Below are 13,994 nucleotides of genomic sequence, written 5' to 3'. Positions count from 1 at the left end.
TGTCAGACTTTCCACATGTCACAGACAAAAGATCTTAATAGCAGTTTGTTGTTTGTTTTTGTATTTAGTCCCATTAAGCTGTGATTGAGTAACTATGAGCCAGCATGCACGACACCAGGACCTGAAACTAAACCAGCCTGTGTTTAAGTAAACAAATAGTGTGTAAAGAGGGCAGCTGAGGCAAAATCTCATATTTAATATATGTGTTTTTACTCCTTCATGCAATGTACTCAAATGTTCCACTTCTTTGACATTCCTCAGTTGCTTTTAGAAGTCTCAATTTAGAGACAGATGAAGGCGTAAGGTCACACATGTAAATGTCAGAAGTTGTTATTAAGCAGTTACTTCCTTGTCCCACCCTACTTCCACTTAATAGGACACAACCGTCACTCATGCTGACAAGCGTTCTATTATTTATAGTAAAACAGCAATTCACACAGCGAGAGGATGTGTGTGACACGCTAACGTTATTCTTACTTTTCTTCTTTGGAATTGTGTCAGAGCTAGCTACACAGTTTTGGTGTTCTCATAATAGAAATAAACAGTATTTCCATTCACCTGGTAGGCTTAACTTTACCCCCTGCTACCTGCCGCTGCCCCCACCACGACTTTTTTTTTACTGGAACACTTTGATACAACTTTAATATTTTGCAGCACTGGCCAACTAAATAAGGAAGGAAGAGGATAAGTAGTGTGTTAAATGTTGTCCCCCACAAAATATGATTAATAACTCCCACAATGACACCTCCACCTCCTCTGTGGTGCAAGTAAAAACTCTAGCGTTTATCACTATGCAAATATTTCCAATTTCATAAGTTTGGAAACGGTTTTTACCTCAGAGTTCAAATGTTCACATCAGACTTGTGTAACTTCCCTGCTGGACCTGGATGGGCTGATTTATACGTCGCAGATCATTTTGGCTCGGTAAATCTAAAACTGATTTTTTTTTCCAAACACTGACAAAAATACATCTGAGTGGATGGAGATTTTGAATTAGTATTCAAAGTATAATAATAATGAGTAGTACTATTAGTACTGTTCAACATGTGGATCAATATAACGAGCTAAGTATAGATATTTAATGTAATAATTAAATAGTCAGATTTAGCCTGAATTAAAATGAGAGACTTTTTGATCGGCAAAGACTCGATCGAAACACTTTTTCCAAGAAAAAAAGATTTTACTGAAAAACAAACAAAAAACAAAAAAACAACTATAGTCATTTTATAATTTTATAGCATATGATTGTATAAACATAAAAATAGATGGACATCAATGAAAATCAGTTACATGTATTTTAAAACACATCTACTCCTCTTTTAGCAGGTGAGAGTAAAATGCTTTTAAGAGGTTAAAGTTTTTTCACGTTTACATCAGTCAAAGGTCGACATACAGTGTTAAGTCATATGAGCTAAAATACAAACAAAGACAATTAGAAATCAATCTTAATTCAGAATTAACATTTCATCCATTCGTGTCTGAGGCTGACGACATCAGTGGTTTTGAATGAGCGAACGTGCTCGCACAAATTCTAACAAGACAGTGACACATGAGGTTTTGACGATCACACCGCACAGTACAGAGAAAAACTGTCACCCAGCGGCTTACAAGCTGCTAAAGGGCTGATTGCAAGTGCGGCAACTGAGTCTCTGAGCATCCAGCATCTGGTGGTGAGAATCGGGGTTGTAACGGCTGGGACGGGCGTCGTTATTGGGTTTTGAAGTCAGAGCAGCCTCCCCCATCGTCTTTGTGAGTGCTTTAGTGTAGTTAGTGGAGGAGGTATGGAGTACTGTGGGAGGGGGGCAACACAAGTGGCGATACCTGGACTGGAAGCGGCTGAATGTCCACGGAGGGATTGGAGGCAGTGAGTGGGTACAGCCTGGAGTTATCATGGATGTAAGTAGCTCTGATGGGTCGTGGTGTGACACCATGGACAGACTGACAAAAGCTTGTCAACAATGAGGAAGACACTACCTCCTCCTCCCTCCCCACTCCCAAAAAAAGTGTGGCTGCCTTAAGAGTTCTTGGCGACCATCTTTATTGTGATGGTCTTCACTTCTGAGTACTCCTTCAAGCCGTTTTCTCCCCTGAAAGAAGAAATAGAAACATTTTGTTTAAACTCGAATGCTGACAGCAACATTGAATTACAGTGTACACACTGCTGGAGGCCCTTGGAGCAGGAATATTTCCTCTTAGATAGAGATTTACATCATGTTAAGCTTTTTTGGAAAGTCGGCTTTCAAAACACTAAGTCAGCAATACTAGTGTTGCAACTAATTTGTGTGTATTCAGCGGGCAGACGACCAAGTCTTACTCACATTTCACGTCCATTGCCAGACATTTTATATCCTCCAAATGGACACTGTGTGCTCAGAGCGTTGAAGCAGTTTATCCTGTGAAATACACAAAGCATTGATCACTCTTGATCAGTTGACTTGCAGTTTACTATAAAAATTTTGCACAACTTTATCCAAAGCGTCATTTGGGAAGACGGATGTAAAATTACATTCTCATCATCACAGCTATTTTTAAAAACCCCTGAACTCAATAACAATTATTCTTTTGCTGTTTAGCAAACACAGTTAAAAAATGTCAGGTTCTATATCTGTAAACGTAGTGATTACAGCTGCTGTAGCTGCCGCAGAAACAACGCTTTGAAGTAACTCGAAAATATGAAGTAAAATTATTAAATATTTCAGCGATTTTTTTCCTTCTCATCCTTCTGCTGAAAGACTTTGTTCTCGTGCTTCATCACTTATGTCCTTGTTCTTCTCTCGCCAGTTTTTTGAACCACATTCAGCTGATCGCTCTCTGAGTCTTCATACACCCCCTGTACAGTACCCCCCAATTTCTAGATTGTCCTTTTAGTCTCAAACATTCATGCCATTTTAATAGTTGCACTACTTGTGTTTTCTTTTTCCTTTCTAGCTCAGGTTTTTGTATATTTGTGTGCCTCCTCATACATGACTTTTCTCCCCTCTTTTGGAGTCTGTGTCTTTGCCTGAGTTGACCACCTGCTGAGTGAATTTCTCAATGTCTATGATTAAAGTTCTGGATCTTACCTATTACTGATGTCTTGTGATTGGACTCATAAATATAATGTTTATAATTAAGAACGGAGCATATAATATCCTTTCTTGGTTACAGAATAATTTATGTGGCATTTGTGATGAAAATTGCCCGATGGTGATTAGGTCAACATCATTGATGAAGGAAGAGTTATTAAAATAGCTAAGCATAACAAGTGACGCAAGATTTCTGGCAGCTATCTATACTTCTACTCATAACCATTTGTAAGTAATTAAAAATGGAAACTATTGTAGGTTAACTCAACAAGTAACATTTACTATTAATTTCATTTCAGTTGTCCTGTCCTGGAACATTATTTCTGATATTTTCTCATCATATCTGAGCTTATGGGTGGATAAAAGGGAAGAAAAGCTTTTCTTTGTGGCTACTGTAATGATTCTAAATCAGCACACTGTTAGTTAAAGCTTCGGGAAAGTGGCTGATATTTCTCACATGAAAAGTATTACTGAATGGAGCTGAAGAAGCACGGCAGATAGAGCTTACCAGACAGTGCCAGCCTGCATGGCTGTGGATATGGTCATGGCTTTGCTGATGTCCTTGGTGAATACAGCGGCAACCAAACCATAATCTGAGTTGTTGGCTCTTTCTATCACTTCATCAATTGTTTTGAACTTCATGATCTGCTGGACTGGCCCAAAAATCTGTAGAAATATGGTAAATGGTAAGCTAACATCACACATCAAAGAAATGAGAATACACAGACTCACTATGAACTTCAAAATTATTAGTTATTCTTAGGTAAACGCATTTAATTAGGGACTTAATTTATGTATCACCATCCTTTTTGGTACCTTTTTACATTTTTTGACAGCTTTAGTGACTCTTTTTTTCTCCAGGTTAGAGAAACAGGTTATTAACAGCCTCTACATTTATTCATGAACTGTTTTGCTACCTCTTCTATTGCAGCCCTTAAATCAACTCAAGATGCATTAGTAGTGCTGGAGTCTTTATCACTATACCTCTTCTCTGGCAATGCGCATGTCATCTCTGACGTTAGAGAAGACCGTAGGCTCAATGAAGAACCCTTTCAAGCCCAGAGCTTTGCCTCCACACTCCAGCTTGGCCCCTTCGGTAATGCCAATCTGGATGAACTCCAGCACACGGCTCTGATGCTCTCGGCTGATCTGTGGAGGTGGAGGACAGACTTACTCCCTTATGACAGAAAAAATGAGCAATATATGAAATTTACAGAGCAAATGATAGAAAAACCGATCACAGCTTCTGATTCTGTGCTCCTCACCTGTGGTCCCTGCTCAGTCATGGGGTCAAAGGGGCTGCCAACTATCCTCCTCTTTGCTCTCTCCACGCTCCTCCGGACGAACTCGTCATATATGGGCTCCTCCACATAGACGCGAGAGCCTGCCGTGCAACACTGGCCTGCGTTGAAAAACACACCCTGGTGGGCTTCTTCTACAGCCAGATCCACTGGGGAAATGGAGAGATTTGTGCTGGTTAATAACTAAACAAAAGTAGTATAGAATTATAACCATGAAGCTACTTATTAGGTAAAAAAAAAGACCTGACTGGTCTTTAAAAGTGAAACAACGCACAAATTAAATATCAATAAAGACAGAACAAATTTATCTGTTTATAAAAAGCAATGTGTGCAATGTTATTGGAGCTATCCCATGCAAATCTGACACCTGACACCTGAGAGACAGGATCCCGCTGTTGTGCACAAAGGGTTAATGGACCCCTGTGATTTATGGGTCTCGGCCGAGTCGGGGTCCATTCCCTTGATTTACAGGCCCTAGTGTGCCCCTCTCACGGCTGCTGAAAGCATTTGAGACGCTCTGTAACCCCAGTTTGGTGAGACACTTGGAGTTTATATGAAACCCATCCATCCAGAGGTTTTCATAGCACTGCTAAGCCCCGAACATTTTAAGGTTCTCAGTAAGGGTGAGAGCTGTGAGTGCTTTTCTAAGAATATGACACACAGCTACAAAAAAAACCGTGATTGTGACAGACAGACATTGGGTGGGAGGGGGTCAGGTAAATGAAGTGACAAATAACAAAATAACAAAACAAAACTTACAATCAGCATCTGCAAATATTATGTTGGGATTCTTTCCTCCCAGCTCCAGCGTCACTCTCTTTAGGTTACTCTTCCCAGCTGCCTCTTGGATCAGCTTGCCGACCTAACAGAGGAAACAGATCAGAGGTTTATTCGTGGCGATGCAAGGCTCACAGCCAGATCAGTAAATCAGCTGGAACCATTAAATATCTTAAAGAGGCTGGTTAGCTCCTAACAAGGAATATACTGGTAGGCCAGCTGAAACATGAGTTCTGCAAACACACAGAAAGAATATCTGTTACAGGCTTTTGGCGACAGCGAGAGGAAAACAAAATGATGTTTCTGCCGGGAAGAGTATTTGATATGTGCCGTAGGACAGGAAGAGGCAACCACAAGGTGTGTGGGTGGTGTACTGTGATATAACACCGAGACGGGATATTCGGTATGAGTTGGGCCTGGTGTGACGATATGAAAGACGGCAAGGGATTTGTGGTGTTTTATCTCATCCTTCTATTGCCCTAATTTCCACTTTACTCCTTATCAGGAGCGATGATATCAGATGACCTAAATGAAGAATAATAAATTACGGATTGAGGAATAACATTCCTTGATAAAGATCTATTGCTCAAGAGAATCATGTGTAAAATTCATCCTGGGGGAGAACGTTTTAGTTTTATTAATACAAATCATTAAATCTTTGAAAATGTTTTGAATACAAGCCATGAATATTTTTTTACTTGAACCTTGTTTTTCTCTGTAATACATCATTAAATAACATCCACACTTCTTTTTGCTACATTACAGGCTATGCATAGTAAGATATTTTAGAAGCAGGCTAAGGTCAGAAGACCAAGCAATACCCTTGTACCTCCACCAATCACCAGTAAGCCAGTCAGGGAAAAGATATTTTTCTCTGGTGACTGGAGATTTAGTGAAACTTGAAGGCGATGAGGTTTTTGGAGGCACGTGACCATTAACCACATAACATTAATATATTCACTGTTTGGATGTGTAGTAAGCTTGGTGGCAATGTAGGATCGCTTGAATAAGGCATTAGTCTCATAGACCAAGAAACTAGTCTGCAAACATTGGAGAACCACTGGTCATGAGGAAAAAATTTGTATTCCCTGACTGCTTAGGAGTGGTTGGATGCTGATGGCAGTCACTGGGAGATGACTGATAAAATCCCAGTAATGCAAGCCTACATGCTCCCTAGCAAAAATATGTATTCTACAACTAGTTAGCAAAAACCTCATTGTGATTGCTTTGGCTGTTAGCATTTTGCTGCAGTTGTAGTTTAAAAGAAAACATTGTACTTGCATATAAACATTGTCCAGCTAGTCTCTGAGCTAATACTGAAACTGTGAAAAGTATGACACAAACCAGAAAAAGAGATGCTTAAATTTGTGTCTTAGCATTGCAGCCAACCTTGTTAAAAAAGCTCAAATTAATTTTTCTTGTTTACAATTTTCAGTTTGTGACACACTTTTTTTTTTTTTTTTTTCTTTTTGGCCTGTCCCGTTTGGCTCTTTTGCCATCAGAATTGTTGTCTAAAGGCAAAGAAACATGCCCAACGGATTTACTTTACCAAACTGACCATCCCAGCCTTGCCGTAATGGTCCATTTGATTCACCTTTTATTGTTTATTTTATTTTCACTTACTGAATACGGGACACACTTTTTAAGTTTTACTAGTGCTTGGCTAGTGGTCAAAGATATTTTGAAGACAAACATGATAAAGCAAAGGCAACACACTACTGCGTTGCTAGCAGATTGCCACTAGCGCTGCTAGCAGATTGTTAGTGTTGCTGGTAGATTGCCACTAGAAGATTGCAATCACTAGGAGGTTTTTGTTGCATACTGATTAGTATGGTTTTCAGTGTGATTATTTGTCCAGGTTTGTACTCCAGTTTGGTGATTGAAATTTTTGTATTTTATGGGCCTCTGCTTGTTAACTGCTCGCCTAGCAGTAGTGTTGCTAAAACTGCTAAAAGTGCGACACCAACCAGGAACAAAGACCATCAAAGTAAAAGTTGAGCACTTTTTGAAATCTTCTGGTTCCAGTGGTAAGGTACAACTTTTACTTTGAAGGTGAGTGTTCTGCCTTCCCAGTTTGCATTGCATTTTTCCCAGTTTTACTACCACTTGGAGAGCAGGTGGTAAGAGTTTTTGTTGCAGCCTCCAGCAACCACCGCCAACCACTCAGGGAATCCAAATAAGATTTCAGGTACCAAACAGGCGACATCACAGTGGCAACGCCCACTCATCATACCATCTATGAGCTTATGAGCAGGAGAAACTAGCTTGAGCTAAAGGCAACAGAACTTTGTGCTAATATGAGATTAAAGTCATGGCACATTTATTTGTTTAGGCACTTTTTAAAATTCAAAGGGAACTCAACGTGTTTTAAATGAGACACAAAACAAACATATAATGAGGCAACTTAAAAAAAATAAACATGACATTTAAATGAATAATTAAATTGGTAAAATAATAAATACATGGTGGGATTCATCACTTTTGGACAGAGCCAGGCTGACTGTGCACTTCTGGTTACAGCCTTTAATCTAAACCTGCTGCTTTAAGACTAATAAAGGCAGTTGCAGTAATACGTACTCGACATGAAAAGATATAGGTTAAAACTGCCGGACGCTATTTGACCCCCTTGCCAATTTCGGTAAACATGATTTTAGGATGTGAGAATGAGTCACCAGTTTTTATCAATATTTTTCACTGTTCTGACACGTTGCAATAACTGGACTGATAACAAGCCTGGAAAATCCCATACACCACCCTCACAATCCTACACCCTAAACAAGTATTCATCTTCCTGTTACTCATACTGTGTCTTTTATAGATAAAGAAGAAGAAAAAACCCCTTAGTGTCCAAGTCCCCCCCCCCCCTTCTTCAAACCACCCCTAAGAAAAACATCTTCAAACATGTTAAAGACTCATTCTCTTGCTCTTTTCTTCTTCACTCTACTTCCCATTATATACTGAAAGACTAAGATCAGAACAGCTGGGCTGCGGCTGGTACCGAAGCTGCCTAAATACAACACAAAACTTGGCTCGGCTTCATTTTTCTGATGTGTTTTGTCTGTCTTTGATCAGAAACATAAAGTGGCTGACTAAGGGGAGTTTAGCATGTGTTTATTCAAGGGTAAAGGAAACACACTGGGCTGCTAGACTCCTCCGCCACATGTGAGTCAGTGAGAGATGAGCTGAGCTCCTAAAATCCACCTGTAGCTACTCCAGCACCTTCAATCATGTCTGAGGAGATGAGGTGCTTGCTAGGATCCCACCATTGCTACTACAGTGCAGTGACTCACTGTCTGGGCATCAGCAGTCTCTGACAGTGCTGGCTCTTTTCTCAGTAATTGACTCCAGTTCACACGAAATAACAGGAAAACTAGTAAAAAAAAGAACCAAAAACAACAAGAAACCCCCCAAACTGGACCACTTATAAAGGAAATGTTCAATTGGGATGAGATGTTAAACAAAGATGTTTATAATACAAGTTAAACAAGATGCCACAGGATAGATAATTTCTAAATAGATAAATACATGATTATGGTTTAATCATAACTAGATCAATGTTTGAAATTATACAGTAACTAATATAGACCGTTAGCAGCTGCTAACAGTTTTTACCGTGGCTTATTCTAACAAAGTTTGGTGATCCTAGTGAGGTTGTGCTTGAATTTGAATGTTTACAGAAAATGTACGAAAGATTGAAGACACTGTAGACATTGAAGAGACATCCTACACACACAAATAAGTAAGCTAAGAACACAAAGGAGGCTGTGTCCACAATAGCGCATTTCTGTTCTGAACTTTTATTTTAGGAACTATTTGCGTTTGCCTAGAAAAGGTCAAATCATGTGACGATACATGTACGACTCAGGGAAGGACACATAGTTACTGTTATCAGCCAATCAGAAGCCTTGGAATGAATTAAGACAATGCTAAAAAAAACCCAAAAAAAACCAAAAAACCAAAACAAACTGCAGTTCCTCTAGTGGCCACTTGAGGATGGCTTCAAAAGGGAGTGAGTCTCACAAGACTTCCATGATAAAATGGCCATGTACAGCATTACAAAGCATGTTTAGCTTGACATAAAAATGTCCCTGTGCTTTACAGATAGCCATTCAGATCAACTATAAGTAGAATGATTTATTTTTTTAATAACTGATCTACCTGCTTAACTGAGTTAGGGGTGTGGCCTTATTAATTAACAGACAGCTTTCCCAACACATTTAGCTGGAGCTGACTAGCATCTACGAGGCCTCACTTTTGTTACATCCAGCCATTAGACTGGGCCGGTATTGCCGTAGGTGAATTTTTAATTGATTATCTGACTAACATTAGGGCTTGATGTGTGGTCAAATCATCCCAGAAGTTATGTGCTTTGGTGAGTGAAGTTCTGGTGTTTTATTAGTTCACTACTTGGGTTGCTTATTCACAAGACACCACAAAAGCGGATAAATCAATAAGTTTGATTTGCCAGATTTTTATGCCAGATTCCCTTCCTGACACAACCCTCCTAGGGATTTGTGTCCCTTAATCATTTGACATGTGTTAACCAATACAGTATGAACACTATGCTTGTAAATTGCCTTAACATGCTTTGCTGATATGTGCTTCTGTGTTTTGCACTCGAGTTCATGGATAGGTGATAAATTAGCACGCCACTTGTTTATTCATATAAAGTAACTTCTTCCTCCCAAAATCCAACATGGCAACAGCCAAAATGCTAACAGAGTCCACAATACAATTTCTGAATGTGGGCACATCCATGCTTTATACAGTCTCTGATCAAGAACTACTCATGGGTGTCTGATCGTTTCTAATATCAGTGTGGTCTAGTCTCCAAAATGTAGCTAATGCAGTGTTGCTGAAAGCTACTAGATGCTGGCTCCAAAATAAATGTGTCTCCTGCTTCAAAATGGATCTGTTTTTTCCCGCAAAAACTAGATCACATTAGTTTTTGATGATTTCAGCTGTACAATCTAATGTGTGTGCCATTGGTCATTTTATAAATTACTGCTGTGTTACTAAGACTGGTAGCTAACGGAAGGCTGTAACGCCCGGCAGGAGGCGTTGATTTACAGCTGGCTGACAGCTGTTTCAGAGTTTCTATTTAAAGAGTAAACTTTTTTTTCTCCAGACGCACACTTCTACTACTCTGTTTGTATTTAAGGAGACTTTGATATGATGCAGTCATGCATTATTTTGGTAATGCTTATCTTTAACACATTGTAGTTAATGTAACTAATACCAGCATGGGCTAGCCCAAGGTCCTGGCTCCACACAGACAAACTCTGCAATGCTGTGGCCATTTTTAGGAACAATATGGCCTACAGCTGTGGTTTGAGCTTAATGCTTATGTCAGCATGGACACACACACACACACACACACACACACACACACACACACACACACACACGCACACAAACACACAATATGATATTAACATGCTTAGTTGGGTTGGGCAATATGTAAATATTTTCCAACGGCCTGCCATCAGTCCTACGACAGGCAACTGATGATATATTTGTTAAGGGTTGTCTGTGCAGCAAGTGCAGGGAGCAGGGCAAAAGACTCCCGACACCCTTTCAGCAAATGGAAGCATTTGTTTGTGAAAATATTTTAAAAAATCACTATTTTGGGAATATTTTGGTTTTAAAATGGAAGAAACTAAAGGTCCTGAGGGAGTGATGCCTCCGCTTTGCAGCCTATAAATGAACAGAGGTAAAGATTACAAAGGCTAATAAATGAATAATGTCATTTATGAGACTTTTCAGTACTAATCGATTGGACAGCAACCACTACCTGCAATTACTTCAGTCTGGTCCCTGTCATGACTTTCTAAAAGTTAGAACCATTGGTACGAACACCAACTTTAACCAACAGTTCTTAATATATCTGAAGCTGAATTGTTCTCCTGCCCAGATGCTAATGTTGATTTTTAAACTGAGACATAAATGTGTGTAACAAATTCAGTTCTGCAAGTTATTCAGATATTTAAAAAAATAAACAAAAAAAATCCACCATTGTTTCATAAAAAGAAAAAAACCCAGTATATCACCAAAGTCATTTAAAACTGTTTTGGGGAAATTTCAGTGTTGAAGCAACAGACTGGTCAACTCTCACAGCTGTTCCTCGAGTCCATTAGCGTCACTTAAAATCTGCCTCATCGACATCCAGGATCTTTGAAATGCAAACAACGGCGTACACTAATGATGCTCTCTCTCTGTGACATTCACGTTTACATTTTACAGGAATATGTCTACTCATGTGCCACTTAATTAGGTACACTGGTTCAACTGCCCCTTGCTCATACTGAGCATCAGAATGGGGAAGAAATGTAATTTAAGCGGCTTTGAAGGGCGTATGGTTGTTGGTGCCAGGCCGGTGTGACTATTTCAGAAACTGCTGATCTACTGGGATTTTCCCACACAGCCATCTATTTTACAGAGAATAATCTGAAAAAGAGAAGATATCCAGTGAGTGGGAGTTCTCTGGGTGAAAATAAGTTCAGAGTGGAATGGCCAGAATGCCAGCGCAGAATCGCTAAAGCGCACAGCACACAGATTGGCTTCAGCCACACCGGGTGGCACTCCTGTCGGCTAACAGCAGTTAAAAACAGGAAGGCTACAATTTGCCTGGATCTCAATCCAGTACAGCACCTTTGGGATGTGGTGGAACGGGAGATTTGCATCATGGACGTGAAGCCGACAAATCTGCAGCAACTGTGTGATGCTATCATCACATCAACAAAACCCTAAATCCCTGAGGAATGTTACCAACACCTTGTAGAACCTATGCTATGACGGATTAAGGCACCTCTGAAGGCAAAAAAGGTCCAGCGAGCGAATGTCTTATTGTTCCAGTCGGTTTTGCTTTCATTGCTTTTATCTGTGACATCTGTACCTGTATGGGCTTATCAGGGACTGCTCCAATTACACATACTGTACACATGGCGCCTCCAACACAATGCAGGAGTCAAAACAAATATTACATAAGGCCGTGTTATTTGCTAAAGATAGGTGTAAATTACAGGATGGACACATAAAAATATCACTACAACATCAGGACTACTGTAAATGGTTTTAATACAGGGGTTAGTCAACATGGAAATGACAGATGTTTATAAATGATCTGTAGAAAGGGATCTGCCGTCACTCTGGCTGTTCTCGCTGACTCCAGGAATCTGTTCAGACCACAAGGCTCAACACCTAACATGGTATGTCCTTTGTCTTCCTATTAACTGCTTCCCTGTTCTCAAGAGCTGTAAGGGTATATCCTGATGGTGAGCTAAATGAAAAGCGGTATGGAGGTGCATTAATACCTCAAAGACAGCTGAGGGAAAACAGACGAGAGGCAGTGTTTTCAGAGAGACCTGTTTGTATACTCTCGACAGCGCAAATATGTGCATGTGTGTGCGATAAAATCAGAGCCCTGTCATGAGGAGTAATGACAGGGTGCGCGGCTTATGTAAGACCCCATTTGTTTGTCATTTAAACTTCAATACAGGCACACAACATCCCCTAATTACCCAGCCTGCTCTTATGCTCTGCACATGTTGGTCACTGTGTCAACTGTGTTCAGTGACAAAAGCTAGCAGTAGGCAGATGCTGATCTGAGCAGTTCCACTAGAGAGAAAAGTACCTCGGTTGATCCTGTGAAAGCCACTTTGTCTATGCCCATGTGTGAAGCAATTGCAGCTCCTGCTGTTGGCCCGAATCCTGGCAAAATATTGATGACTCCCGGTGGAAAGCCGGCCTGTCAAAACAATATGAGAGGAAACAAGCTTTAGCGGAGATGACAGCAGAGCCAAGCAAAACCACAGGCAGTGTGGGGGAATCCGGACCCAACCCAACCTCCCTACAAGCAGAGAGCAGGGAGAACATCAAAAAGGCAACAGACAGATAGTCTCCAAGAAGAGGCGAGGCCGGAGAGGACAGGGGAAAAATAGAGAGGATGTAGACACTTAAATTTGTCCATTATTTGGCTTCAATACATTGCCATGTCAGGCTGTGTTGTTGAACTTACTCATGTGTTTATCCTTATTGTACACAGCTGCACTCACTACAAAGAGCTCTGGTTTGGAATTTACTCGAGATTTATATCAGCGTGTTTAAGATGTTCAGATTTTATTTTATTATTTTGTGGAGTTTTCGGCACTATTGCCAGGAAAAACTGAATAAAGAAAAAAGAAAGTTGACACCAGAGCATCCCTGAATTAATTTTTCTAAAGCACTTTTATGTTGACTGTCACATCCATACTTAACATAAGAAACTATGTGATTATATAACATTTGTTCTTGTGATCTCTCTGAATTCATAATAAACTGATATCAAATTTAGAAATAAAAACTTAAAATAACTTTCCTTATTAGTCATTTAGCATTTTAGCTAGTGTGTGCATCATTAGGCTCTCATCACTCTTCATGCTATCGTTAAAGTGGGATTATTCAATGTGGTATGATAATGCTGTACTTATTACTGCTAAAATACTGCCTGTATTATTCTCAAAGGTTGCCATCTTAGCAGAAGGTTAGGGAGTACATATTTTAAGTCTGTACGAGGGAATGCTAATTCTAATTAGCAACCGAGCAGCAGGTGATTTTTAGCAGACCTTGACATTATGGGTGTTTTTTCTTGTCTATGTATTAATGTTTAAATATTGTTAATAATGTTCCCCGTGGAAGAATTTAGTATGAGTGGTTACATGTTCAGTTAAGCTGTAAATGTCTACAAAATGGCACAGCTAGCTTGCTAACCACTGTGAAATGCTTCAGTAGCCATTTCTGCTAAGTACATAACCTAATTATCATGAGACAGCAGTACTGTATATACTTCATATACTGTTTATATATATATATA

General features: G+C 39.8%; 1 protein-coding gene across 1 annotated transcript in view; it reads right to left on the bottom strand.

Annotated features, from left to right (window-relative positions):
* Positions 1–1,218: 1,218 nt before the first annotated feature.
* The window catches only part of aldh1a2 (aldehyde dehydrogenase 1 family, member A2), a 28,667-nt gene continuing 15,891 nt past the window's right edge, over positions 1,219–13,994 (bottom strand). The window contains exons 7-13 of the mRNA XM_005741635.1: positions 12,777–12,890; positions 5,126–5,228; positions 4,331–4,515; positions 4,050–4,214; positions 3,574–3,731; positions 2,319–2,393; positions 1,219–2,087 (exon numbers count right to left, since the gene is read on the bottom strand). Coding sequence (XP_005741692.1) covers positions 2,015–2,087; positions 2,319–2,393; positions 3,574–3,731; positions 4,050–4,214; positions 4,331–4,515; positions 5,126–5,228; positions 12,777–12,890 — 873 coding nt within the window. The 3' untranslated portion in view covers positions 1,219–2,014. The remainder of the gene's footprint in view (positions 2,088–2,318; positions 2,394–3,573; positions 3,732–4,049; positions 4,215–4,330; positions 4,516–5,125; positions 5,229–12,776; positions 12,891–13,994) is intronic.

Source organism: Pundamilia nyererei, unplaced genomic scaffold (genome assembly GCF_000239375.1).
Source record: "Pundamilia nyererei isolate P.nyererei 1_Seehausen unplaced genomic scaffold, PunNye1.0 scaffold00112, whole genome shotgun sequence".
Taxonomy (NCBI): Eukaryota; Metazoa; Chordata; class Actinopteri; order Cichliformes; family Cichlidae; genus Pundamilia; species Pundamilia nyererei.
Note: the sequence above shows the minus strand (reverse complement) of the source record. Positions and strands in the feature narration are given on the sequence as shown.